Raw genomic sequence first — 26603 nt, 5'->3', positions numbered from 1 at the left:
TACCCCGTGCCAGTACTGTGTTAGCTCATAAACTCAGCATTATTTTGCCTCTTGGTGAAGCCTTTACAGCACTCCTGTGACTTCCTCTGATGCTCTGAACTCTGTCCCATCCTTTCTAACGAGCTCTCATCCCATCTCAGAATTTAAATAGGAGAGTAGTATTTACGCCATTGTCACACAGCTTATGGACCAAACATCAAGTTTCCACTCTCATTTTAACCTTCAGAAAATACATACTTCAGGAAAATTAGAACTTTGCTTCTTGGAAGTGATTTGTTCCTTATTTATGCCAGCATCCTTTACAGACATGGTGATAGTTAACATTCCACTTCCTGGGAAAGATATAAAAATGCCTATTTTCTTACCCAGAGACTGCAGTCAACTTACATCCAATTGACACTGTTTTTATGTGTCCTCATGTGTCCTCATGCCTGGGAGTCCGAATTTCTTAGCATTAACTTTTTCCATTTTTTTTTGCAAATACAATCTCAGCATTGAATTCTCTGAATCTATAATGTTTATATTTATGACAAATTCCATTCATTTTTTGCCCTCAAATAATTACTATTTTTCATGTCATCTGCAACCTTGTTCCCTGGGTTTTTCTATCATTGAGAGCAGGAAGCTCACTCTTCAACAGCAATGCCTGCTTTTTTTTTTTTTTTTTTTTTTTTTAATTTAAGACATTTCTGTAGGCCTCAGATTTGCATAAATAACTTTGTGAACTGGATTTAAGCAAGTGTAGTGATAATTCCATTACATGACCTCCAAGGCACTATGGATCTGATCTCAGTTTCCAGGGGTGGCTGAAGATTTTCTTGTATATACTGGCACATTATTGTCCCTGTAGTGACAGAGCCTTTTTTAAGTGTTGAGAACCACTGGGGCTTCTGGGAGCATTACAACAATCAAGATGGTGGATATAACCCTATGTCTACATCTCAGTCAAATCTCTCTGCTCTTTAGCACGCTGAAACTGTGGAATTGTGCTTTTCTTTTTTTCTTCTTTTTTTAACCAGGTCGCAGAACAAAAATTTTGCTATGGAATACATTAGGTTTTGCACCAAAATGATGTGCATGTCCCTCTGGTGTACAACTACCTGATGCCAGGTAATGAACAAATTCATAGTATAAAAGTTAGATTTAAAATACATCAAAGACATTGCCACTGACTCAGAAAATCTCTAAGCGACACATCAGAGAGGCTGTGGAAATGTTCTTAGCATGATCAGTACATGCATGTTATATTTACATATTCTAACTGGGAGCCCTCTATTGGCAAGTGTTAGAGGAAAGACCCATGAAGATGTTGGTACAGATATTATGTTCATTTATTAAAGAAACTCCCCTGTCCAGCCTCTCACAGTCTCAGTGTCCCACTACTGGAGCTTCACAACTGGACCCTCACACTCTCACAGTCACACCAGTGTCCCACTGTTGAATATCAGACATCCAGATCCCTAAAATAATGTAATCATGGTGCAATAACTGTCTTGAGCTAGTGCCTCCAGGAGGGACCCCAAACAAAGGAACCCCTGGGTTTTTATCCTCTCACAGTCTAAGAGGAAAAATCTGGTCTCATCACTTCCTGCCATGTCTCTGAGTGTTCCTCACCTGTCTGGGACACAGGTCCCCTGGCCCTTGGTTGTGCAAAGGGTCTGCAGGTCACAGCCTCTTGCCTTGGGCTTGAGCTCCTGCTCCTCCAGAGCTCAACCTGCAGCTCCACTCCAGCTGCACCCCAAAAAACACACATCAAATGTATCCCCCAACGCATCCCTATAATACAGACAACCACGAAGACTCAAATGTGCCAAGGGGAGTTTCACAGGGTCAGAGACAAGAATTCTTGAGACATTTGCACAATTCAGTCTGCTCTAAAATGTGGCCTCTTGCTTTCAGACCCTTTTCAATAATCACAGAACACGGCTGAGAAGCAGTTGGATCACAAATTGTGGCAGAAAGTGAGTTTGGAGTGGCTCTAGGTGGCAACTGGCTCTAGGTGGCCCCTGCTCATGGAGAGGATTGGACCAGGTTCTGTGGTCTTCTTCTCATCAAGAGCCTGTCTTCAGAATACCTGAATTCCCTTTCCTCCATGGGGAATAGCAGCACCCCAGTGCTTTGGCCAAGCTGCATTTCTGTGCAGAACAGACTGTTTCCATGCACATCCTTCATTCTGTCCTGTCTCGTTCAGCTGGGCTGTGTTTTGCTTCCAGCACTGATGGAATCCAGCCCTGCAGAGATAAATGGATACAGAAATGGCAGAAAAATAACATTAGGCAGGAACCACTTATTTTTCTTTTTGCTTCAAAATTTGAGTAATTCATTACATATTTTCCATAAGGAAGGACTGATGCACTATTTAGGCACTCTTTTCCTAGGTGCATTTTGTAGACATGGTAAGTCAGTGCTGCCCCAGCACTATCCCACTGTACTCAATTGAATTATCCAAGTGTGGAAACAGGAAGAAGCAGTGGTAATTACATTTCAGTATAATAACAGTTCAGAATCCTCTTAAACATTTAACTCCTCCACTTAACAGAACTGTCAGATGAAAAGAAACATTGCTCAAATTAATTCATCAGTTTTACGTGATAAATGTTAGACTTTTTTTCCCCCTTTTTCAGTCGGTTTAGAAAAAAACCCTCTTAAATACTTGTTATGTCAGTGGGTGGTGTCACAAATAAACCTGACTTGACCTTTCAGCCCCACTGAGCTGCTTAAAGCTGGCAGTGGCAGAGGTTTGTAAAGACTGAAACTTGAGTTGAACCCAAAGAAACACTTCCTCAAGATGAGGTGTGCTGAAATGGCAAATTTGGTCTGCATGCAGTAGGATATCGCACTTTTCTCCAACACCTGCCTTCCAGGACTCAACAAAAATGAAGAGCAGGGGGAAGAACAGGGAGAACAAAAATCTCTTTTTTCCACTCAGTAGACCGTCACAGTTGTTTTAGCAATACCTAAGTTTATCCAATGGATTTGGTTGAGGTTGAGTTAATTTTCTTCAGAGTGGCTGCCACGGGGCTGTGTTTTGGGTTTGTGCTGAACTCAGGATTGATAAAATTGAGTTGCTGTGCAATGCTCACACAGAGCCAGGGCCTTTTCTGCTTTTTTGCTTGCCCACCTTGAAATCAGGAGAGTTATTTGCTTTCCTGTAGCCTTCAGGTTAAGTTAGTACTATTTAGCATGTTATTTAGAAAGGTGTTGTTTACTTTTTTCTGTTTTGGGAAGAAATAAGGATTTAAAAGGAAATAAGTACCATCAAAGTAAAAGACTTTCAATTAATTCATTTAAACTATAAATATGAATGTCAGAGAGCTTTTTGGGAGCCAAAAACTAAAACTGCTCTTCAAGTGATAACATCAAAAGAACAACAATCTAGCAGACTCTTGAGGCCACTCATGGATCCTTCTATGAATGTCTAAACTCGGAATTTCCAAGAATATCAGAAGATATGCAAATTAATTTTATTTTATATTTATATCTAGCAGTACAATACAACTTAAAGAGCACTTAGAATGGTTCAAGGTGGCTATTCTCCCTGAGTGTGCTGTATTATGTTACAACTGACAGAAGTGAAATAGAGTAATATGTAATAATCTGACTAAGGTAAGCAATGCAGACAACAGTGACATCCACGTATCATATCCAAGATGTGTAAGTAGAGAGCTCTGTGAAAGGATGACTGTCATCAGACATATGATGTCCTCAGAAAAAGTTGAAGTATGCATCCAAATGTCACTGTGCTCGCCCAGGGAATGGTTGTCTCCTGCTCCCTTAGCTCAGATTCATGGAGCATCCATGGCCTTACAGTTATTAGTGGTTACCCTCATTCCTCTAGTCATCATTAGCTGTATTTCCCTCCTTAGGAATCTTCTCATATTATTTATAGGCGATTTCTTCACATAGCTAGGAAGAGACCAAAATTTTCTAATTATATCTAGTAACATCACTTTCCAGTTTTCAGTTCATTCAGTTTGCCAGACAATGCTTTGCCAAAAACAAGGTTTGCCAGAAATGCTTTGCCCAAAGACAGAGGAGGCATCTGCAGCATGCGCTGACCAGACCCTATAAAAGAGTCCTTGAATCTGGGCAGTTCTGTCTGCAGAAGAAACTTCATGGTAAGTGCACATCTCTGGTTGGCAAAAAGGGGCAGTGTCCCTGCAGCCCCACTTCAGCCCTGCTGTCCTGATGTATGTACATGCACCTGGAAGGATTTGATATATGTTGATAAAGCACGTTGGTATTTTCACTTTGTGATCTGTCTGTGGAATTCTGTGCTGCAATAATGAGACATCTGCTGTTTCTGCATTACAGCACCGATCACCTCCCAGCCTGCAAGGCATCTTCTCACAGCAAAAGAGGTAAGAGCCACATTTGCTTGCATTTAAGGGGCAGAAAAAGGTGGAAGATTTCTGTAGAACAGATTTCTTCATGGTGGCAAATTGCTGTAAAATTTTGTAGGCAGTTGATGTATGCCTATGTGTTCCTGGCCACAGCTCTGCTATGACAAATAAAGCATGCTGATGGTTGGGCTGACTGCTCACAGCTAACAAGATTTCCTAAGTGGCTGTGCTTGAAGACACTAGCCACTATGTAATTCCAGGAAATGCTTCTTGGGGATTCCTTGTGTTTAATTATGGAACAGTGAGGTAAATGATCTGTTCTGGCATGAAGTCCAGACAGACAGAGCTAGCCAACAGAACAGAATGTTGCAAAACCTTACAGACTTGTAAGTTGTAATTATTACTGCGTATGAAACTGGCCAATAAATGTCATGAAAATACTTTCAAAATGATACTTCAGAATTATAATCTGCATGTAAGCCTCCTACCAGTAAACTTGAAAAAAATTAAAAATAGCAATCCAACTAACCAAACAACAAAAAGAGGGAGGTACTGATCCTATTCCTCTGAAAGAGGATTGAGTAAAATGGAGGATCTGCATGCTACTAGAAGTACCTGCAAATGTTTGGTAAGATTTTGGTTATTTGCCTGACTAAAAGTTATGACGTGTCATCTTATCAATCTGCCTGTTTGTCTAACTTCCTTGGAATTCAGATACTTTCTATTACTGGCCATGTGCTATTTCTTTGGAAATCCATTATTGCATTTAGATATCTGGCTTTGATTTATAAATTCTTCAGCTGAGGTTTCTGTCTTTGCCTATAGTTATTTTCACAAACAATGTAAGAAGAAACTGTTGGTTGTACATTATTTGAACGTGATGAATTATTTGTCCTTACATGGTAATTGCTCACATACTACTTAGATCATTTGGGATGAGAAGCAAACAACTCTAGTGAATGATTCAGAGCATCAGCAAAAGACAGTGTGCCCTGGATAGTCCTCAGAGCACCTTCTGGACCATTAACAACCCAAATGGTGCATGGAATGCATCCTCAGGAACTCTAGATGACAACAAACAGAGAGTTGCAATTATGCTACAGAGCAAGGTTGCCCTGGAGAAGATCCTCATAAGACTTCACCCTGAAGCTGATAAGAACCTCACAAATTTTAGAAAAGGCAATGTGAAATCCTGCATGTGAGAAAGATCAGTCCCATGCAACAGAGTATGTTGTATTTCATTTTGGCTGGAAAACTTTGCAGAAAGGGGTCATGAATTCTGGTGCAAATGTTACAGTGTGCATTTGGAGGAAGGAAGATCAGCAGCACATTGTCAGACACTCATAACAGCATGGTCAGCAGGTAAAGACAAGTGATTCTTTCCCGGCATTCACCCTGTTTAGTTTGGTGATTTCTGGTGACCAGAGAGTGACATTCTGGAATGAATCCAGTGGAGATCTTTCAAGAAAAGTAGGAGAAAATTACATATGAAAAGAGGCTGCAATGGTGAGGTTTGTCTACACTGAGGATGGAATTTAAACATGGATATCTTAGTGTTATCTTCAACAAAAAGGAGATGTTTATATCATAGAAAGAGTCAGACTCTTCTCAAAAGGGTAGAGTGAATGGCTGACTGATAAAAAACCACAGTTTTCAGCCACAGAAATTTTGATTAGGGAGAAATTTTAAATAGGGGGGGAAATCACCATCAGGATCATCAGACATTAACAAGGCTACAAAGGGACTGAGAAATTTCCATTCTTGGACATAATAAAAACATTGGAAAAAGCTGTGGGAACTGCATCCAACATTTGCCCTGGTTGCACAGGAGGGTGAACAAAAGAGTTACTCAAGCTTCCTCCCAAATCACACCTTCTATTACGCTGTTAGGGTCTATCAATAAAATGGGTAACAACAAAAAGTATTGACTCATTTGGGTACTATATCTGCTCTTCAACAGTGTTCTCTGCACTGCAAGCATCCCCATAGAGTGCAGCCATGTCGTCAGACGCCGAGATGGCCATCTTTGGGGAGGCTGCTCCTTACCTCCGAAAGTCAGAGAAGGAGAGAATTGAGGCCCAGAACAAGCCTTTTGATGCCAAGTCATCCGTCTTTGTGGTACATGCTAAGGAATCCTTTGTGAAAGGGACAGTCACGAGCAGGGAATCAGGCAAAGTCACTGTCAAGACTGAAGGGGGAGAGGTGAGTCAAAAACAAGGCTGAAGGGCAACATCCCAACTCTCAGCTTTTCAGTGACATATGTGTATTTTTGTTTCCTTGGCAGACCCTGACGGTGAAGGAAGATCAAATCTTCTCCATGAACCCTCCCAAGTATGACAAAATCGAGGACATGGCCATGATGACCCACCTGCACGAACCCGCTGTGCTGTACAACCTCAAAGAGCGTTACGCAGCCTGGATGATCTACGTAAGTGGCAGCAGCAGCTTCCTTTGGGCAGCCTGGGGAGCTGCTGGGCCAGGCTCAGGGGAAGCCAACTTGCTGTGTCCCTTCCTCACAGACCTACTCGGGTCTCTTCTGCGTCACCGTCAACCCCTACAAGTGGCTGCCGGTGTACAACCCCGAGGTGGTGTTGGCCTACCGAGGCAAGAAGCGCCAGGAGGCCCCTCCACACATCTTCTCCATCTCTGACAATGCGTATCAGTTCATGCTAACTGGTGAGTGCCTCTGTCTCTCTCACAGCCATTAGACCATTAAATTCTCTGAAGAGATACTCTGTCTCAGCCAAGTGAACAGACTTTTTCAAAGCTTTCTTGCTTCTGACACACACATCTGTTGTGGGGTTTACTGTCTTCATAGCATTGTTTCTACTATTTTAAATGAAAGACACCTCTGCACTCAGTCATGTGCTTTGGATGTCTACTTGTTTAAGTCAAGCTGATATCAGCCCAAACATTAAACTTACTTGACTATGTTTCATTCTTTCTCCGTTGTTCTTTGAGTTTTGAGTGCTGCATTTCTGCCTTGTTGACAGATCGGGAGAACCAGTCCATCCTGATCACGTACGTACACCCCCTGCGCGGGTCCCTGCAGGGCTGCCCAGGCCAGGGCACCTCCTGCCTGACCATGCACCCTCTGCTTCTCCCTTGGCTTTGGCAGCGGAGAATCCGGGGCCGGGAAGACTGTCAACACCAAGCGTGTCATCCAGTACTTTGCAACAATTGCAGCCAGTGGAGACAAGAAGAAGGAAGAGAAGCCAGGAGGCAAAATGCAGGTGAGTCAAAAAGAACAGACTGAATGACCTCTCATTGCCCTGTCAACTAAACTTACTGAATAATTCTGAATAAATATGTCCCTGCAGGGAACACTTGAGGATCAAATCATCAGCGCCAACCCCCTGCTGGAGGCCTTTGGGAATGCCAAGACTGTGAGGAACGACAACTCCTCACGCTTTGTGAGTTTTTGATTAGAGAAGTTGTCCTTTATATGGGAACGAGGATGTCAGAACATGCTGTCATGTCTGAAGTGTCAAAGTCAGATGATTCTATTCATTGAACTACTATTTTCTGTGTATTTTTGCCAATTAAAGTAGACTATCTAATTAAAAATAATCCTTAGAAATACAATATTGCATACCTAGGGGAGATAATTTAAATAAGTCTTAATACCTACATAATTACATAGATATAAGTATATATACACATATTCTTAATGTCTGTCATACAACCATCAATATCAATTTCAATATTCTTGCTGTCCAGACTGGTAAAATAGGTCTTGATTGACTTTCCTGCTGCTTTCAGGGTAAATTCATCAGAATCCACTTTGGTGCCACAGGCAAGCTGGCTTCTGCTGACATTGAAACATGTAAGATGCCCTTCTGGCATGATCCCCTTCCCTCCAGCCTTCCCCACTTCTTGTGCTTGACTCTGTCCTACCATCCTTGCCAGATCTACTGGAGAAGTCCAGAGTCACTTTCCAGCTGAAGGCGGAAAGGAGCTACCACATCTTTTATCAGATCATGTCCAACAAGAAGCCAGAGCTAATTGGTATGAAGTACTCTGAATTGTTTGATAAAATCTGAATGTGTTTAACATTTATCTTCATTCTCACACCCAGATACATCCTATTCCTCTTTACAGACATGCTCCTTATCACCACCAACCCATACGACTACCAATTTGTCAGTCAAGGTGAGATCACTGTCGCCAGCATTAACGACCAGGAGGAGCTGATGGCTACAGATGTGAGTGTCACAGAGCATATTGGTGTGGTAAAACTGCCTTGTAATGGTCCAGAGGTTTATTTGACTGATTCTGTTGCCAGAGTGCCATTGACATCCTGGGTTTCACTGCTGATGAGAGAACAGCCATCTACAAGCTGACAGGGGCTGTCATGCACTATGGGAACCTAAAGTTCAAGCAGAAACAACGAGAGGAGCAGGCAGAGCCTGACGGCACTGAAGGTATTAAAACCATATAGAACTCCTAATAACAGAAACAGTTACGTAGCTGGAAGTTGGCAATCATGTATTTTCCTTCTGGTTACTTTCACAAATACATAAATCTCAGCTTCCAGACTATGCAATTTCCCTTCAAAAATTTCAGTGCTGACCATCAGCTACATCTAGAGTATATAATCTTTCTTCCATCTCTTCTCTTCTGTCACTTCCTCCCTCTCTCTTCCTCCTTCTCAACGTGTTTAGTTGCTGACAAGGCTGCCTACCTGATGGGTCTGAACTCAGCAGACCTGCTCAAGGCTCTCTGCTACCCCCGAGTCAAAGTGGGGAATGAATATGTGACCAAGGGCCAAACTGTCCAGCAGGTAAGAATTTGACTGGGAATCTCTGACTTGATTTACTCTCTTTCTTTGAGTACTATTTTCCTTCTACTCCATTCTCCTTTGGTTTAGGTGTACAATTCAGTGGGAGCCCTGGCAAAGGCTGTCTATGAGAAGATGTTCCTGTGGATGGTTGTTCGCATCAATGAGCAGCTGGACACGAAGCAGCCCAGGCAGTACTTCATTGGTGTCCTGGACATTGCTGGCTTTGAGATCTTTGATGTAAGGACCACACAAATCATAGTCAAATCTTGTAAAAGCAACTAGTTGTCAAGAGAAATTTGAGATTTATGCTGGTTTGGTTTTTTTCTTAAACATTAGACTCACTTGTAATTTCAAATTAGTAGTGAATTTTTAAAAAAATATTTATTTGTTATTTTCTGGAAATTTTTTCCTTCCTTCTATATGTCAGTGCTTTTTCATTTGGCCAATCCATGAGCTTCAATGAATCTTTATATAATACCTTTAGATAACACACAAGGAAGAAGTATCTGCCTTTTACGTAATTAGCACAAATGTCACATTTTTTCAATAATTTGAACTTAATATTAAGAACAGCCCACAGAAAAATAGCACATAAATATGCAAGATAGAATATTATAGAGTATATTAAGAGAAAAGTAGACTTAAGTCTCACACAAAAGTTAACCTCTTTTTGGAAAAAGAGACCAATATAAATATACTTTTCTTCTTAAGAGCTAAAGGGTGATTCCAATAGGAAGAGTACATTGGCTGTTCCAGTTCAGACTGCGAAGTTCTACAGATATATGTGGAGGGTATCTGAGTCCAGTTCAGGGCTGCCAAACACTGAGAATGTTTAACGTTTTTATAAGGGCAATGGGAAAATTTACGTAAATTAAGAGAAAGGAGTGATGTAAATTATATTTTGATAAGACTTAAAAAAAAATAGGAAATTCAACTTTAAAATAAATCATATATTTAAGCATCATTAAAGTAGAAAAGAGTAGAAGACAAATAAAGATGCCCCATAATCAAAGAAAAAACCTCTTAATAAAAGATAACTGGAGGTTTTAACATTAAAAAAAATTGTCTTAATTTGGCATGCCTGCACAGGATTCTGAGATGGGATTCTGAGGGTGAAGGAGAAAGCTCTAAAGGCACCTTTTTTACCTTGAAAATGAGTAAAACTTATCTTTCCACTGTGCAGTTCAACAGCCTGGAGCAGCTGTGCATCAACTTCACCAATGAGAAACTGCAACAATTCTTCAACCACCACATGTTCGTGCTGGAGCAGGAGGAGTACAAGAAGGAGGGCATTGAATGGGAGTTCATTGACTTTGGCATGGACCTGGCTGCCTGCATTGAGCTCATTGAGAAGGTGTGTTGATTACATTTAAGATTTTGTTATCAGTTTCATAATAGAATTTCAGGATTTTTCTTTAGGCTTACTTTTTCTTGCACTAATGTTTCGTAAACCTACCTATTATTATCCATTTATGTTTCTGGCTATTCAAAAAGTGCCATTTCAGTATTGTATGTATGTATTATGAAAGTAAGTTCTAAGAACACTTTTGATGAGGCTGCAAATGAAGTGCTTTTTGGTTATCCATTAACTGCACCGCTATTAATTTAAAAAAAAAAATGAAACGTAATTTTTCTTGTATGGCAATAGAAGCATCAGTGTAATCACACATAATTGCATGAAAAGTATTCTCTGGAGGTAAGTTTTCTGGTCTATAAAGATGAAAGATCTCTTTTCAGGGCTCAAGACACAATTTCAATATTATTATTGGAATATTAACACTGGGGTTTCTGGAACATAGAAATGGAAAGAGATATATCTGCAAAAAGTAAGATTTCAGCAAAGATCTGTTGTTTTGTTGCACTAAGGTCAGATATAGTAAGACATCTTCAACTGGACAGATTACTTTGTGAAAGCAATAATGTAGAAAGCAGATTATACTTCAACACATCAGTTTCAAAATTACTTAGAAAATTTTGTGTGGTTAATGTGATAATATCAGTCATTAAATGCATTCATTTCAGACACAATTTTGTATTTTGTCTAGAGCTGCGAATGCAAAAGTTAACAAAGATTGAATCCATTTTTGATCCAAAAATTCAACCAATTTCTCAGTTTTCTGTACCTTACTGAAGTCCCCTTCTGACAGCAGATCTGTATTTTATCACTGCTATTTCTTACTGCCTCTCCCAGCCCATGGGCATCTTCTCCATCCTGGAAGAGGAATGCATGTTCCCCAAGGCAACTGACACCTCTTTCAAGAACAAGCTCTATGACCAGCACCTGGGCAAGTCCAACAACTTCCAGAAGCCCAAGCCTGGCAAAGGCAAGGCTGAGGCCCATTTCTCCCTGGTGCACTATGCTGGCACAGTGGATTACAACATCACTGGCTGGCTGGAGAAGAACAAGGACCCTCTGAATGAAACTGTCATTGGGCTGTACCAGAAATCATCTGTGAAGACTCTGGCTTTACTCTTTGCCTCTGCTGGAGGAGAGGCAGGTCAGTTCTCTTAAATGTCATCCCTTTGATGTCCCCAAAGCAACATATATTTCATTAACTTTACTTTCTCAGAGGCTAGTGGTGGTGGTGGTGGTGGTGGCAAGAAGGGAGGCAAGAAGAAGGGCTCTTCCTTCCAGACTGTCTCAGCTCTTTTCCGGGTACGTAAACATCTTTTCTTTTTCATATATGCAGAGAATTATTCTGCATTTTTAGCTCTCTCAGACACAGAAAAATAAAGCAAAAAATTCCCAATAATCCGCCAACCAATCAAAAAATTTCTGAGTATAACTTGTCTTTAGACAACTGTTGGAAACAAAATAGTTATGGAATGAAAAATGGCACTGTAAAAACCTAAACTTACAATTAATATAAACATAAATTTTGTCATTAAAAATTGCTCACTTTCTATAGTTCATAGGGTTGACGTAAGTTTTTTCTTATCCTACAAAGTGATACTTAGTGCTGAGATTCAGAAGGAATTAAGCTAATGACTGAGGCAATCTCAGCTGACAATTTTCAGCTCAGTCTATTTCCATTGATGGGTCTTTCATGTCAAATTCAAAGAAAGCAAAGGATAATTTTTTGCATTTTACTTATAAATGCACAATGAATCACGATCCCACAGGAGAATCTCAACAAGCTGATGACCAATTTGAGGAGCACTCACCCCCATTTTGTGCGCTGTATCATCCCCAATGAGACTAAAACACCTGGTAAGAACGTCAAGCAGAAAGATCCTGGCTCTGATGCATCCATGCCCTTCTGCACTGCCATCTGTGTCATTCATTTGTGCTCTGCATTGTTAGGGGCCATGGAGCACGAGCTGGTGCTGCACCAGCTGCGCTGTAACGGCGTGCTGGAGGGGATCAGGATCTGCAGGAAAGGGTTCCCCAGCAGAGTCCTCTATGCTGACTTCAAACAGAGGTGAGAGCTATGAAATGAAGAGTTAAGTCAGGTGTCCTCAACAACTGCACCGCATCACACAACTGAGTTTTGCCAGGGTATCTAAGTATGAAGGGATGAAATTTCAACTTCCTCAGCCTGATTCTGCTGCAAACACTGCTCTTCAGTAAAAAGAAAAATCTTATGACTGGACATTGTCTTCCTCCTATTTCCTCTAATTCCACAGATACAAGGTGCTGAATGCCAGTGCCATCCCTGAGGGACAGTTCATCGATAGCAAGAAGGCTTCTGAGAAGCTCCTTGGCTCAATCGATGTGGACCACACCCAGTACAAATTTGGACACACCAAGGTACAAACCTCCCCATCCACTGTCTGCCTGAGCTTTGCTCTGCCTGACAGTGATGTTCTGCAACATTCCCTCTCTCCAGGTGTTCTTCAAAGCTGGGCTAATAGGGCTCCTGGAGGAGATGAGGGATGAGAAGCTGGCACAGCTCATCACCCGCACTCAGGCCTTGTGCAGGGGCTTCCTGATGAGAGTGGAGTACCAGAGAATGGTGGAGCGGAGGTACAACTTCCTCTTGTTTAGTTAAAGCCACTTTGCTCATGAGAAAGTGTTGATATATGAAATATTCTCAGTCTCACTCGTCAGACCGAGAATGTTCATTGTACATTTTTATTATGCTTCAGGGAATCCATCTTCTGCATCCAGTACAACATTCGTTCATTCATGAATGTCAAACACTGGCCATGGATGAAGCTGTTCTTCAAGATCAAGCCCTTGTTGAAGAGTGCAGAGTCTGAGAAGGAGATGGCCAACATGAAGGGGGAGTTTGAGAAAACCAAAGAAGAGCTTGCAAAGTCTGAGGCAAAGCGGAAGGAGCTCGAGGAGAAAATGGTTTCTTTACTGAAGGAGAAAAATGACCTGCAGCTCCAAGTGCAAGCTGTGAGTATCACCATTTATTTCATACTCAGAAAAAGCACCTACTCGTTCTGACCACCCTGTCTTGGACAGAAGGTCAGGTGTACATTTTATTGAACATGAAGATTAAAAAGTAGTGTCTAACAGTAGCATACTGATCTCTCTGATAGACAGTAAAAGAAGCAAGGGGCTTCAAGTGGGTGTAAGGGCCCCTGCTTTTCTGAGGAAGATGCCATCTGTCGATATCGAGGACAGGATTGTACCTTAACCCCCTACTCCATTTATTATTGTCACAATTACAAATTCTGAGAGATAGTTTTGAAAGAGTAAAAAACAAACAAAAGAATTTGAACATTCCAAACGGAGAACGTGCGTATCGATTTCCCAGGCAGAAAAGCTGACAACATTGTAAAGCTATTTGACTAGATAGGGTAAAAGATAAATAGGAGAAACTTTCAAATATTATAAACAAACAGAATCTTTTTCTACCCACCAGGAAGCAGATAGCTTGGCCGATGCTGAGGAAAGGTGTGACCAACTCATCAAAACCAAAATACAGCTGGAAGCCAAAATTAAGGAGGTCACTGAAAGGGCTGAGGATGAAGAGGAAATAAATGCTGAGCTGACAGCCAAGAAGAGGAAACTGGAGGATGAATGTTCAGAGCTGAAGAAAGATATTGATGACCTTGAGCTAACACTGGCCAAGGTGGAGAAGGAAAAACATGCCACCGAAAACAAGGTATGAGGTAGAACCTGTCATCTGCACCCCAGAAAACGGGCTGTGTGCTATAACAGAACTTCTGGATCTACTGCCCTTATTTACATTTGTTCCTTTCTTCTCAAAGGTGAAAAACCTGACTGAGGAGATGGCAGCCCTGGACGAGACCATTGCCAAGCTGACAAAAGAGAAGAAAGCCCTCCAAGAGGCCCATCAGCAGACCCTGGATGACCTGCAGGCAGAGGAAGACAAAGTCAATACTCTGACCAAAGCCAAGACCAAGCTGGAACAGCAAGTGGATGATGTAAGCACACAGACATGGAGCAGGAACAGGACAGGTATGGAGCCTGAGCTGGCAGGTAGAGCCCTGATGGTCTTGTTGTGTTTAGCTGGAAGGGTCCCTGGAGCAAGAGAAGAAACTGCGCATGGACCTGGAGAGAGCTAAGAGGAAACTGGAAGGAGACCTGAAGCTGGCCCAGGACAGCATCATGGACTTGGAGAATGATAAGCAGCAGCTGGATGAGAAACTGAAGAAGTGAGTGTGGCTCTGGGGCACCTGAATGCTTGGCTGCAACACTTGTCTTTCTTCTTTGAGCGCTAACATGGTTCACTTGGTCCAAAGGAAAGACTTTGAAATCAGCCAGATCCAGAGCAAAATCGAGGATGAACAAGCCCTGGGTATGCAATTTCAGAAGAAAATGAAAGAGTTGCAGGCAAGTCTCTGTTCCTTCCCCTTCCTTGCTCAGGCTCAGCTCAGGCAGGAGGAGGGCACGGGTGTGAAGGGACCCTGGTGTTGTGCAGGCCCGCATTGAGGAGCTGGAGGAGGAAATTGAGGCTGAGCGAACATCTCGTGCTAAAGCAGAGAAGCATCGGGCTGACCTGTCCAGGGAGCTGGAGGAGATCAGCGAGCGCCTGGAAGAAGCAGGAGGGGCCACAGCAGCTCAGGTTGAGATGAACAAGAAGCGTGAGGCAGAATTCCAGAAGATGCGCCGTGACCTGGAAGAGGCCACGCTGCAGCACGAGGCCACGGCTGCCGCGCTGCGCAAGAAGCACGCGGACAGCACGGCTGAGCTGGGGGAGCAGATCGACAACCTGCAACGCGTGAAGCAGAAGCTGGAGAAAGAGAAGAGTGAGATGAAGATGGAGATTGATGACTTGGCCAGCAACATGGAATCTGTCTCCAAAGCCAAGGTACACAAATATTTCATAGGCTCCTTGACCCAATGAAATAAAACACAGTTCTTGAACCTGGCCTTCTTTAGAGTGTGGATGGTTAGTTAGTCACTTTCCATGTGCTGAAACACAGGCAAACCTGGAGAAGATGTGCCGCACACTGGAAGATCAGCTGAGTGAGCTTAAGACCAAGGAAGAGGAACATCAGCGCATGATCAATGATCTCAATACTCAAAGAGCTCGTCTGCAGACCGAGTCAGGTGAGACACCCACATCTACATGTGCAGATCAATATTGTCAATTTTTGTTGTTGCAAAAATTACTCTTCTTTTGACATGTGGTCAACAGCATTACAACTCTTGTGTATCTGCAAATTTTCTCAGGTGAATATTCACGCCAGTTGGACGAGAAGGATGCTTTGGTTTCTCAGCTGTCAAGAGGCAAGCAGGCTTTCACCCAACAGATTGAAGAGCTCAAGAGGCATCTGGAGGAAGAGATAAAGGTGATACCTCCTCCTAGAGGTGCTCCAGACGCTTATGTGACTACTGAACCACCATGATGTGACAGGGGGAAAAATTTAATGTAATTTTGTTCATGTCGTCATGCTAACTTTTACCAAGTGTTCATCCACTATTTCTCTTTTTCACTCCCAGCTTCTTTCCACATTAAGTGCATGATTGTCTATTATGCATAAGAGGATAATCCAGTGTCCAGTTATTATTCAGTCAGATTCCTGGTTTTTTTTTTTTTTCCATGAGCCTATTGGCCTACCCTTGTTGCTGCAGGCCAAGAGTGCCCTGGCCCACGCCCTACAGTCCTCTCGCCACGACTGTGACTTGCTCCGGGAACAATATGAGGAGGAGCAGGAGGCCAAGGGGGAGCTGCAGCGAGCCCTGTCCAAGGCCAACAGTGAAGTGGCCCAGTGGAGAACCAAATACGAGACGGACGCGATTCAGCGCACGGAGGAGCTTGAGGAGGCCAAGTATGTATGGAAAGTGAGGCAGGCTAGCTGAGATTAAGATCAGAATTTCATTGTGATATTGTCAGGAAGAAGTCAGTTTCCTGCTTGGCGCAAAAGGAGAATAGCAAATAAATTCTGTAATGCATGTGGTGTGGGAGAAAAAATTACAGGTAAATATGTAGGAGACAGGGACAGTCAGAGAGATGCAATATAATATGTAGAAAAATGGAAGAGGAATATGGACCACAGACTGTGAAATGGCTAAACATGCTCTTGAGAAAAGCATGACAGAACTGAATTGCTTGCTGCCTGTGCACTTACCAATGAACCAAAGACATTCTATTGTGAAAAGCTCATCAATTACAGGCCCCAAGTTCCCCTTTTCTCTTAAAACATGGAATATGTTTAACACAGGAAGAAGCTGGCGCAGCGCCTCCAGGATGCAGAAGAACATGTTGAGGCTGTCAATGCCAAATGTGCCTCCCTGGAAAAGACAAAGCAGAGACTGCAGAATGAAGTGGAGGACCTGATGATTGATGTGGAGAGATCCAATGCTGCCTGCGCTGCTCTGGATAAGAAGCAGAGGAACTTTGACAAGGTCTTTTGGCCTCCAGCACCAGCACCCCTGGCCAGAGCAGGGCCCCATGATGGCCACAGCCCGACTCACACCCCGTTTCTCTCCAGATCCTGGCAGAATGGAAGCAGAAGTACGAGGAAACGCAGGCTGAGCTGGAGGCCTCGCAGAAGGAGTCGCGCTCTCTCAGCACGGAGCTGTTCAAGATGAAGAATGCCTATGAGGAGTCCTTGGACCACCTGGAAACAATGAAGCGGGAGAACAAGAACCTGCAGCGTAAGTCCCTGGCCCTCTGCTCCTCACTGGCCTTGCTCAGAGTCAGCCATTATCACCATTGTTGATGGCTCTGTGCCTGCAGGGGTGCAGAGATGCCTGTCACCTTGGTGGGACAGGACCCTTCCCATTCTGCTCTGTGCCTGACCATGCCATTGGTCTTTGTTCCCACAGAGGAGATTTCTGACCTCACGGAGCAGATTGCAGAGGGAGGTAAGGCAATTCATGAGCTGGAGAAAGTCAAGAAGCAGATTGAGCAGGAGAAATCTGAACTGCAGGCCTCCCTGGAGGAAGCTGAGGTAAAGCCTTCTGTTGATAATAGATGAGTTACCACACAGTTCAGCAACTTCAGATAATATTTGTGTAATTCTATGCATTGAGAATGGAGTGGAGGCACAGGAAACAGGGTTTCTTTACACCACTAAAATATTTGAATCCATGTGTATGCTTTTTTTTCCTTTCTTGCAATCTCAGACCTCTGGTTATACATTATTCTTTAATGTATAATTCATGCAAAGTTGTTGACATTGTTATTTTTTTTATAAGCAACTCGGTTTTATACTTTTTCAGGCCTCCCTGGAACATGAGGAGGGAAAGATCCTGCGCCTGCAGCTTGAACTCAACCAAATCAAGTCTGAGATCGACAGGAAGATAGCAGAGAAGGATGAGGAGATTGACCAGATGAAGAGAAACCACCTCAGAATTGTGGATTCCATGCAGAGCACTCTGGATGCTGAGATCAGGAGCAGGAATGAAGCCCTGAGGCTGAAGAAGAAGATGGAGGGAGACCTGAATGAAATGGAGATCCAGCTAAGCCATGCCAATCGCATGGCTGCAGAGGCACAGAAGAACCTGAGAAACACCCAGGCAGTGCTCAAGGTATGGTATTACTAACCAGGTGCTCCCTTTTTATTTTACGCAGGTACAAATATTTCTCTTTTATAGTTCTATCTTTTCTATAGAAATATGAAAATGGAAAATAAGTAACTAGGAAGAATATGCCTCCCAATATGTTGTATCTTTCTTTCCAGGACACCCAGATCCATTTGGATGATGCTCTCAGGACACAGGAGGACCTGAAGGAGCAGGTGGCCATGGTGGAGCGCAGGGCAAACCTGCTGCAGGCTGAAGTTGAGGAGCTCCGGGCAGCCCTGGAGCAGACTGAGAGATCAAGAAAACTGGCTGAGCAGGAGCTTCTGGATGCAAGTGAGAGAGTTCAGCTCCTCCACACTCAGGTAAGTTCTACAATTGAAGACATGTAACACCTACCATTTTTAGAGAAGTGAAATTAGCCATAGGTCTATGTTCCTTTTTTAATTCTAATATAACAATCAGTCTACATCAGTCTTCCATTGCTGTTTTTCAGTTATTTGTATTCTTCATATAAAACTGTAACAAACACATAAATAAAAATAAGTAATATTATTTTTGTAAAAATGCTGTGAAGCACCTGGAGAAAAAAATATTTTTTCCTTCAATAGAACACCAGCTTGATCAACACCAAGAAGAAGCTGGAAACAGACATTGCTCAGATACAGGGTGAAATGGAGGATACCCTCCAGGAAGCCCGCAATGCTGAGGAGAAGGCCAAGAAGGCCATCACTGATGTGAGTTGGACACTCCTGGACTTGCTGATGGTCAATGTACTATTCCCAAAATATGTCCAGCCCCAAAATGGCTTTGACCCTTTGCTCTGATCAGGCGGCCATGATGGCAGAAGAGCTGAAGAAGGAGCAGGACACCAGTGCCCACCTGGAGAGGATGAAGAAGAACCTGGACCAGACTGTGAAGGACCTGCAGCACCGTCTGGAAGAGGCCGAACAGCTGGCACTGAAGGGAGGGAAGAAGCAGATCCAGAAGCTGGAGGCCAGGGTGTGTAGGGCTGGGCTTGTGAGTGAGTGAGCGTGTCCTTGCAGAGACATTGCCAGAGAGGCTGCAGGGCTGGGCTTGTCCTTGCAGGTGCGGGAGCTGGAAGGGGAGGTTGATGCTGAGCAGAAGCGCAGCGCTGAAGCCGTCAAGGGTGTGCGCAAGTACGAGCGGAGGGTGAAGGAACTGACCTACCAGGTAAGGCAGGAGGTCTCTTTGTGCTGATGAACCCTTATTCCATCAAACAAAAGATGTTCTCATGGACTCCAAGTATAAAGGCTGTATTGTGGTGTGCAGAAGCAATAATTCACTCTTTCCGCTTTGCCAATGCTCCAGTCTGAGGAAGACAGGAAGAATATTCTCAGGCTGCAGGATCTGGTGGACAAACTGCAAACGAAAGTGAAATCCTACAAGAGACAAGCTGAGGAGGCTGTGAGTATTGCTTGGGAAACGAAAAGCATCACTTCCTGTGGGTGTCACACAGACGTCCAGGAGAGGCAGCAATTTTGAAAATGTCAAAAATCATCAGTTGAGAAGGGGGACTTTGTCATCCAGATTTACCCCCCCCCAGCACATGAGCACCAAACAAAGGGGGGGATAAGTACAGAAATGACAAATCAAAATGATGAAATTGCTCCTCGAGTGTGACACAGTTCTGGTGAATCTTGTCCCAGTAGGGTCCTGAAAAGGGGAGCATGAGGAGCTCTGTGTGAGCCTGATGTGAGAGCAGTCGTGGGAGGGGGATGGAGATTTGCAAGGCTGACTTGCAGCAGGAGTGAAATCCCTGTCCTGTGCTCCTGAGCCCTCACTCCCTTTCTTCACACAGGAGGAGCTGTCCAATGTCAACCTCTCCAAGTTCCGCAAGATCCAGCACGAGTTGGAGGAAGCCGAGGAGCGGGCTGACATTGCAGAGTCACAGGTCAACAAGCTCCGAGTGAAGAGCCGGGAGTTTCACAGCAAGAAAATAGCAGAGGAAGAGTGAGGATGCCATGAGGCAGCAAAGTGGCCTGAGGGTTGCACAAAATGTGAGCCCTCTGTCACTTCCTTCTGCAACTAGGCTTTATAAATTTGTCAGTGTCTAAAGACTAAAGACTGTAGGTTCCTTTGCATAAATAGAAGTAGTTACATTTTAGTTCTGCAGTTATTTAAGCTTTGATTGCGTTGAAACAATTAATAGTCAGGAGTAAATTCCTGAATTTTCTGGTTGTAAGATTCAGAAACTCCAGTACTCCAACTACAGTAAGAGTAACAGGCATGAGAGTGTTTCGCAGCAATGGAATTGAAATTTAAAGTTAGAAAAAATAAATATTAAATAAATAATGCTCTTCAGGAAGAGAAATTGTAAATCTATCTTTTACACGGTTACAAGCACACATATCATAAGGAATTGTTTTCATTTTCTAACACTTGAATTGATAGCAACTCTGTTAACACCATAAAGAAATCTCTAAGTCTGACACCCTGAGAATACAGAGAAGCACTAAATGTGGTGTTTCCACATTGCCAAAGAGTCCTTCCTGTTTTCTTAGCTGATAGACTCTGGCTTTTCATCCCACATGGTTTAACACTGCAGAATATAATGCATGAGTAGGACAAAAATGAAGAAAACTGACCATGAGGAAGAACAAGTCTGCAAGGATTTTTACCACCCCCAGCCATTCTCGTCAGTGCCTCAGTGGGGGCTGTGCAGACTGAGGTAGTGAGTCTGGAGAACACAGGTACCTCCACCCAGAAGCAAAGAGCTTGTGTCCACAGGGACATCACAATGACACTCACATTTGAGCTTCCTTTGTCTGGAATAGATGTTTAGAGGCAACCTGCACAGCAAGCAGCAGTGCAGCTTAACATACCAGTCACCAAACCCTGGCACGCCAGGTAGCTGCTGAGGGAAGATTCTACAAGCAGATGTGGGGAATGGTAAATGGGACTTCAGTTTGACTACAGGGACACTTACAGGTCCCTCAAGGTTCCTGGCTATTTCCACACCTCTACATTTACAAGGAGTACTTCAAAGAGCTGTGAAATGGCTGGGGAAGAGTGCTGGAGATACTGCACAGCCTTTTGCACTGACCACAGCAGTCAGGGTGTTTGCAGCAACAGCTTTCAGGATTTGGGGGTCCTCCTCCTCCCAAACACACTGAGGTTTACACCCATAGAATCCTTCCATGTTACAACCAAATATGGAAGTAGTTTGCTAGGCAGGAGCTAAATATATTTAAGGAAAAGGTGACACCCTGTGTTGACTCTTGTGTCACTGTAAGTGATGCTCCTCAGAGACATCATCTCTATGTGTGAAGCTGTGAAAACTTCATCAGTGCCAGTGATATCTGGGCAACAAGGAAAAGAAACCTTGGGTACCTTTTTAAACCTGCTGACAGACTAGAAAATACCACAACAACTTTGGGGACCATATTTCAATGCCAAAACCCCCTGTTCCCTTTGGACAATATTACAAACACTTTCCAAAATGAACAAGCTGCTCCGACTGTGCAAGAATCAGGATGCACTTGAAGCACCTGAAACTCTTAGGGCTTCTCTCTCACCTGTAAGAATTTATGGCCTGAGGATTTGTTACTAAATGCTCAACTGGTGAGAATTTAGTAGCAAAGGTGAAAAGTAACATTGCAGGTTCCTTAAGAGACATCACCTTGGGCCAGAATTCCAACTGCACAGATGAGAGAGGGAGAGAAATCACACACACTGCACTGTGCAGACCTGCCCTTGCCACCTGGAAAGCATGGCTAGAGATTTTTGGAATCAGAGTGGAATATTAAAGGGATGAGTAAGGCAAACCAATTTCTCCTCACTTTGGATTTGCTGCCTTGGCTGGAGGACAGGAGTCATTTTGCATCAACACACTATTTCTGGAGTCAGGCTGCTTGTGATACAAAATGTGCTGATGCACAGGGAACTGATCTTGGGCCCATAAGAGGCCTAAAGAAACAACTCTCAGAGAAGGTTTAAAATAGATGCAGCTGATGAGCTCCACTAGAGCTGCTGCCCCATGTGGACTATGGAGTTCTCTGACCTTCAACAGCTTGGGCATGGACAACTGTGTCTCCTGGGCACAAAAGCATCAGCACTTTAAGAGGTGCTATGACATGGAGAAAGTCTCTCTGACCTTATAACACAGGTTCCTCACAGAGGCTTCTTGCCAACAATTCAGCTTTTCAGTTCTCCAAGTACTCATTGTCTATGCCCTCAGCTTGTTTCAACAGCAACATGACCTTGACCAGAAATGGCTTTCTTTCCCAATGGCAGAAAATAAGGGGGGCAAGGAGTGAAGAACAGAAAGGAATAGAGAAGCAAAGGAGGGAGAGGCAGATGGAGCAGGAGAGGGAGAGCAGAGGGAGAGCAGAGGACAAGTCGGTTGGGTAGATACTGTGAGAAAGAAATGGAGAAAGAGAGTGAAACACAGAAAATGACAGAGAAAAGAGAGGAAGGGAGGGAGATACTGAGAAAGATGAGAAAGAAAGCAAGACTGAGAAAAATTATTGAGATGGGGAGCAAGAAAGTTCATGAAGAGGAGAGGAGAAAGAGACAGAAAATAGAGCTGGAAGGAAGGAAAAAAAGGAAGAGAGCAAAAAATTTAGCATCATTTGGTTGTTGGTACCTGAGAATCTGACACTGGACTTAACTCTGCAGCTTTTGATCACTGCTGTTGTAAACCTTCTGTCCACTGACCCATATCACACCCAATACCCTACAGTGGGTGCCTTCCTAAGAAGAGTAAGAGAGTGTCTTGAGAAACACATCTGTTCTCTGAATCTCTGCTCTGTCCTGACACTGCAGGTGGGGCAGGCACATTGTGTCTGGTGCCTCCTCACATCCCAAGGCCTTGTGAGCAGTGATGTTAAAAGAAAAGGCTGAAAACCCTGAAGTGGGGCAGCTTGGGAAAGCAGAAGTACTCGTGGGGACTGGGAAAGATGAGGAGAATGCGAGACACTCATTGGAGAGTGGAGAGAATGGGTTCACACTGCAGGCTTTGCATGACATCTGACTACTTTGCAAGCTGCTAATACTTCTAGACACAGAGTCTGAATGTGATGGTGCTCATGGCAGACACACAAGTCAGTGCACAGAGTAATAGAATTTAAGCTAGGCAGGAAGTTTTCCTATCTTTAAATGCTCTTGGAAATGTTTGTAATTCCCTCCTCTTTTGGTATTCCAAAACACTTTTTAATGTTTGTCCCATCCTGAAAGATACTTGCCTTGGTTAGCCAAAAATCTGTCCTTAATGAAGAACAGACTATGTTCATGCCTCCACACTGCAATACAGAACTACTGAAATCAAACAAGGAGATGCTTAGAATTAACACAAAGAAAAATCCGTTTTTTCCTAGGAGTGATTTGAGATTGTGAATGAGCCCTCGTGGAAGTTAGGGGAAAACTGGCATGAAAAACATCCTACAACATAACCCACAATAGTTCTATGTGTAACTGCCTGAACCATACTCTGTTGCAGGAGGCATTATGGGTGTTAAAACCGGTTTTTAGGTCATAAGTAACATGTGACAATTCTTAAGAAGGGTGCAGCCACATCTCAGACAAGGATACTAAATATATTTCTTCAAACCATAGTATTCAAAATCAAGGTTTTCAAAAACAGATGTCTTTATGGCACCTGTTATCTGCCAGTGATTTCAACTACTCAACGTGTTCTCCAATGTTTTCTGGGAGGAGCAGTCACGTTTTCGATGTTGGACTATTTCAGTAACCCTGCTTTCCTTTTGATCCAGATCCCGCTCCACCTTCAACTCCTTCTACCACCTGTTGCCTTTCTTCTTGACCGTTCCACCCAGACACCACCCTGCTCGCCTCACACACCTGTTCTGTAACAGGAGCTCCTCAGCTGCTTTGGTGAGTGATGGAAAGGGCATCCTGAAGGTCATGTCCTCATCCAGGACCCACTCTCCAGATCTCTTCCATGGATGCTCCCTGGAAAGACAGGAGGAGCTTAAGTAACTGTGTGACTTTGATACTCACTCAGCACTTGCCCAGGTGTTATATTTTTACCTTCTGCTCCACTTTACAGCCAAGTGATGCTGAGATGTCTTTGGAGCTGCCATTTCGCTCTTCCTTCTCTCTCTTCTGAAATACAGAAATGTGAAACATTGTATATGCTTATGTGGCATACTATGCTATGCCATTAAGCTATACCATAAATGCATTGAAAAAATTAAGCTCGAAGCAGTCTCAAGAAAGTACAATTAGGAGACAGAAGGATCTTCAAAGTCCCTTAATGCTTTGATGCATGGTACAGGGCAGTCTTCAAAACTAAGTTCTAGCCCCAGAAATATTAGCTTACTTTTGCCATGGCCAAAATTTCCCTGTACCTATTCTGTATCTCTCCCCCTGAATATTTTTAAGATTCTGGGGGTTCTGTTCATCAACCCGTTCTACTCAAAAATCAATTAACCCTTCCAATCTTACCTCATATGGAATTTTTGAACTACATTGCACTATGACACCACTTTGGACTAGACATTTTCTGCAGGGAAGCATGCATTTCACCAAATCCACACACTTCGTTAGTCAACAGGACAAAGGGATGTTAGGTTAAGGAAAGTGTGTCCTACCATCTCCAGAGTCCAGTGCCCAGCTGCATCTTAATACTGGGAAGTGTTGGGATGAGGAGCCTTGCTCTGAATGATCAGTGTTTCAGCAATTCTGTTTCTTTGGTGCTAACATTCCTGCCAGCTCTCGTTTTACACAGAGGGCAGCAGAAATGCTGCTGCAGTAGGAGCTGAGCATTCCCTGTTAGAGGGCTCATCAGGGTTCCACAGAGCACACTGATGCCTCCAGCATGCCCTGTCATACTGAGACCATGGCTGACAACACCACAGGCAAGCTGAAAATCCCATGGGGAACGTTTTTCAAATAGTGTTGCAGTGAATAATCCACAGATTTATAAAATCTGACCACCTTTTATTCCTTTTTTTTTTTTTTTTTTTCCTCTTCCTTTATCTGGGGATCTTGATGGTTGTAATTACATGTGAATCACAGTTTAGTCTTTTGTCTAACAAGATTCACATCTGGCACAGCTGAATATAAAGAAGAAAGAATACTGTTCATAGCAGGGGAATAAAATTGTTTCCATGATAAGATTAGCAATGGCAGTCTGGAAGGCGTAATTGCTCTATTGTTGACCATTCAGAGACATGCTGTAATAGCAACTGAGTGCTGCACCAAGAATAATTTTTATTGACGTGATTAAGAGAAAAATTAAAGCTATTTGTGCAGCTAGCTCTAGATTACCAAAAATCCCATGGGAGTTACTTGTGAGTTTTTTTTGTTGCAATGAAGACTTCAAGAGCATCTAAAAAGCCAACAGATGATCAGGGCATGGACCTGTAGCGAAAAGCTGATTTTTCAGTAGAGAGCAATTAAGAATGTTCCCGCTATTTTTTTTTAAATTACAGTAGGTTTTGGAATAAATAGAAGAGTAGCAATACATTAAGAACAGAGGGTACTCATCCAATATTGCTAAAGGAATTAAAATCTGCAGAAACTGAATTACTTTCTGGTGTATATAAACAGTGCTTAAATCAATTGCAGGGAAATGGAAATTGCAAACAAAATATCAGGCTTTAGGAGGGACTCAGGAATAAATCTGAGAATATATTCCAGCGCATTCCATCAATAAACACTGCTAAATATGGGAGAAAACATGCTGCAAGTAACAACACAGTGTTTGTAGAGTAAACCAAAGTGTGTGCAAAAAAGGTGTTATCATCAATGTTGGGTACTTCAGTGCTCAGGCTGGAGCAGAGAAATTCAGTGGCAGCAATAGAAGCTTCCTGCCAGCTCTCTGCTTGAGGCCAGAACTACTCCAGTGCAGAGCTGTGCTCAATTATGTCTCAAAAGCTACCTAAAAGGTTAACCAGGAAAACAGAATTTTCCATTGATGGTAGCTAATTTCTCTACTTAGATGACAAAGATTGTCCATAAACTGTTATTTTCATTCCAAGCCTGAGGTCTTTTCTAGGACAATAGGATTCAATGTAGGTAGTTCATTTGTGAAGAATGTCTGAAGTGGAAGAGACATGAAAAATTACGAGATGCCCTCTTTTTGACATAGTTACTTTTAACTTTGTCTATTTCTTTATTCAGTTCAGGTACAGTATCAGAAATATTTGTCTTTCTCTACACATGAGGGAAGAAGTTTGAGATAAGAATTTGCTTAACCAATATTGTTACCAACCCCCTCGCAGACATTATTGGAAATAATCAATATGTTGGGTGTGGACCAGCTTCAAATATCTTCAAATCAATGTTACTAACATTATCAGGTATTCTATCCTGATTAGCCCATGGGAATTATTGGCAGGAATGGGCTCCCAGCATAACAACCTCAGAAAGAATGTAAAAATAAGTAGGTCAGAGAGAAAGAAATTGAAAAAAAGAAAAAAAAAAAAAAGAAGACAGAGTCCCAAACTGTGGAGTAGAGTAAGAAAATTACCATCAACTTTAGAAAGAAGTTCAAAAAGCAAACATATGAATAAAAAAAGAATAGTGAATAAGACTCTATGAAATTAAATGCAATAGAAATTAATGGGAGTAGTACAGTCTCTGGGCTGAATAGCAGCAT

General features: G+C 42.8%; 1 protein-coding gene and 2 long non-coding RNA genes across 5 annotated transcripts in view; 1 reads left to right on the top strand and 2 right to left on the bottom strand.

Moving 5' to 3' along the window:
• The window catches only part of LOC310916752 (myosin heavy chain, skeletal muscle, adult-like), a 42870-nt gene extending 22508 nt beyond the window's left edge, over window positions 1–20362 (top strand). Inside the window, exons 1-40 of the mRNA XM_083874545.1 lie at window positions 4059–4118; window positions 4315–4361; window positions 6304–6545; window positions 6628–6771; window positions 6863–7019; window positions 7337–7364; window positions 7462–7576; window positions 7664–7756; window positions 8106–8169; window positions 8253–8351; window positions 8445–8548; window positions 8629–8767; window positions 9008–9126; window positions 9214–9363; window positions 10310–10480; window positions 11318–11624; window positions 11697–11782; window positions 12250–12337; window positions 12431–12548; window positions 12754–12877; window positions 12957–13093; window positions 13216–13471; window positions 13944–14186; window positions 14293–14469; window positions 14555–14700; window positions 14788–14878; window positions 14967–15356; window positions 15472–15598; window positions 15722–15840; window positions 16124–16320; window positions 16714–16897; window positions 16984–17149; window positions 17321–17445; window positions 17717–18025; window positions 18178–18381; window positions 18628–18753; window positions 18848–19018; window positions 19106–19210; window positions 19349–19444; window positions 19839–20362. Coding sequence (XP_083730671.1) covers window positions 6342–6545; window positions 6628–6771; window positions 6863–7019; window positions 7337–7364; window positions 7462–7576; window positions 7664–7756; window positions 8106–8169; window positions 8253–8351; window positions 8445–8548; window positions 8629–8767; window positions 9008–9126; window positions 9214–9363; window positions 10310–10480; window positions 11318–11624; window positions 11697–11782; window positions 12250–12337; window positions 12431–12548; window positions 12754–12877; window positions 12957–13093; window positions 13216–13471; window positions 13944–14186; window positions 14293–14469; window positions 14555–14700; window positions 14788–14878; window positions 14967–15356; window positions 15472–15598; window positions 15722–15840; window positions 16124–16320; window positions 16714–16897; window positions 16984–17149; window positions 17321–17445; window positions 17717–18025; window positions 18178–18381; window positions 18628–18753; window positions 18848–19018; window positions 19106–19210; window positions 19349–19444; window positions 19839–19994 — 5835 coding nt within the window. The 5' untranslated portion in view covers window positions 4059–4118; window positions 4315–4361; window positions 6304–6341 and the 3' untranslated portion in view covers window positions 19995–20362. Of the gene's footprint in view, window positions 4119–4314; window positions 4362–6303; window positions 6546–6627; window positions 6772–6862; window positions 7020–7336; window positions 7365–7461; window positions 7577–7663; window positions 7757–8105; window positions 8170–8252; window positions 8352–8444; window positions 8549–8628; window positions 8768–9007; window positions 9127–9213; window positions 9364–10309; window positions 10481–11317; window positions 11625–11696; window positions 11783–12249; window positions 12338–12430; window positions 12549–12753; window positions 12878–12956; window positions 13094–13215; window positions 13472–13943; window positions 14187–14292; window positions 14470–14554; window positions 14701–14787; window positions 14879–14966; window positions 15357–15471; window positions 15599–15721; window positions 15841–16123; window positions 16321–16713; window positions 16898–16983; window positions 17150–17320; window positions 17446–17716; window positions 18026–18177; window positions 18382–18627; window positions 18754–18847; window positions 19019–19105; window positions 19211–19348; window positions 19445–19838 lie in introns of the transcript that reaches the window.
• On the bottom strand, window positions 1350–7373 carry LOC310916758. Of its 2 annotated transcripts, XR_014591346.1 has the most exons (4): window positions 7268–7373; window positions 6390–6531; window positions 3749–3906; window positions 1350–2231 (listed from the first exon to the last, which is right to left on the bottom strand). It is a non-coding gene; the product is annotated as an uncharacterized lncRNA (long non-coding RNA). The 2 variants fall into 2 exon arrangements; XR_014591347.1 differs by lacking the exon at window positions 3749–3906.
• On the bottom strand, window positions 7421–24781 carry LOC310916757. 2 transcript variants are annotated; one of them, XR_014591344.1, is made up of 4 exons: window positions 24592–24781; window positions 24029–24103; window positions 23840–23950; window positions 7421–7512 (listed from the first exon to the last, which is right to left on the bottom strand). It is a non-coding gene; the product is annotated as an uncharacterized lncRNA (long non-coding RNA). The 2 variants fall into 2 exon arrangements; XR_014591345.1 differs by lacking the exon at window positions 7421–7512 and adding an exon at window positions 19266–19349.
• Window positions 24782–26603: the final 1822 nt, after the last annotated feature.

This window comes from Zosterops lateralis, assembly GCF_965231275.1.
Source record: "Zosterops lateralis genome assembly, chromosome: 18".
NCBI lineage: Eukaryota > Metazoa > Chordata > Aves > Passeriformes > Zosteropidae > Zosterops > Zosterops lateralis.
The sequence above is the reverse complement of the archived record's forward strand: the minus strand, read 5'-3'. Positions and strand labels throughout refer to the sequence as shown.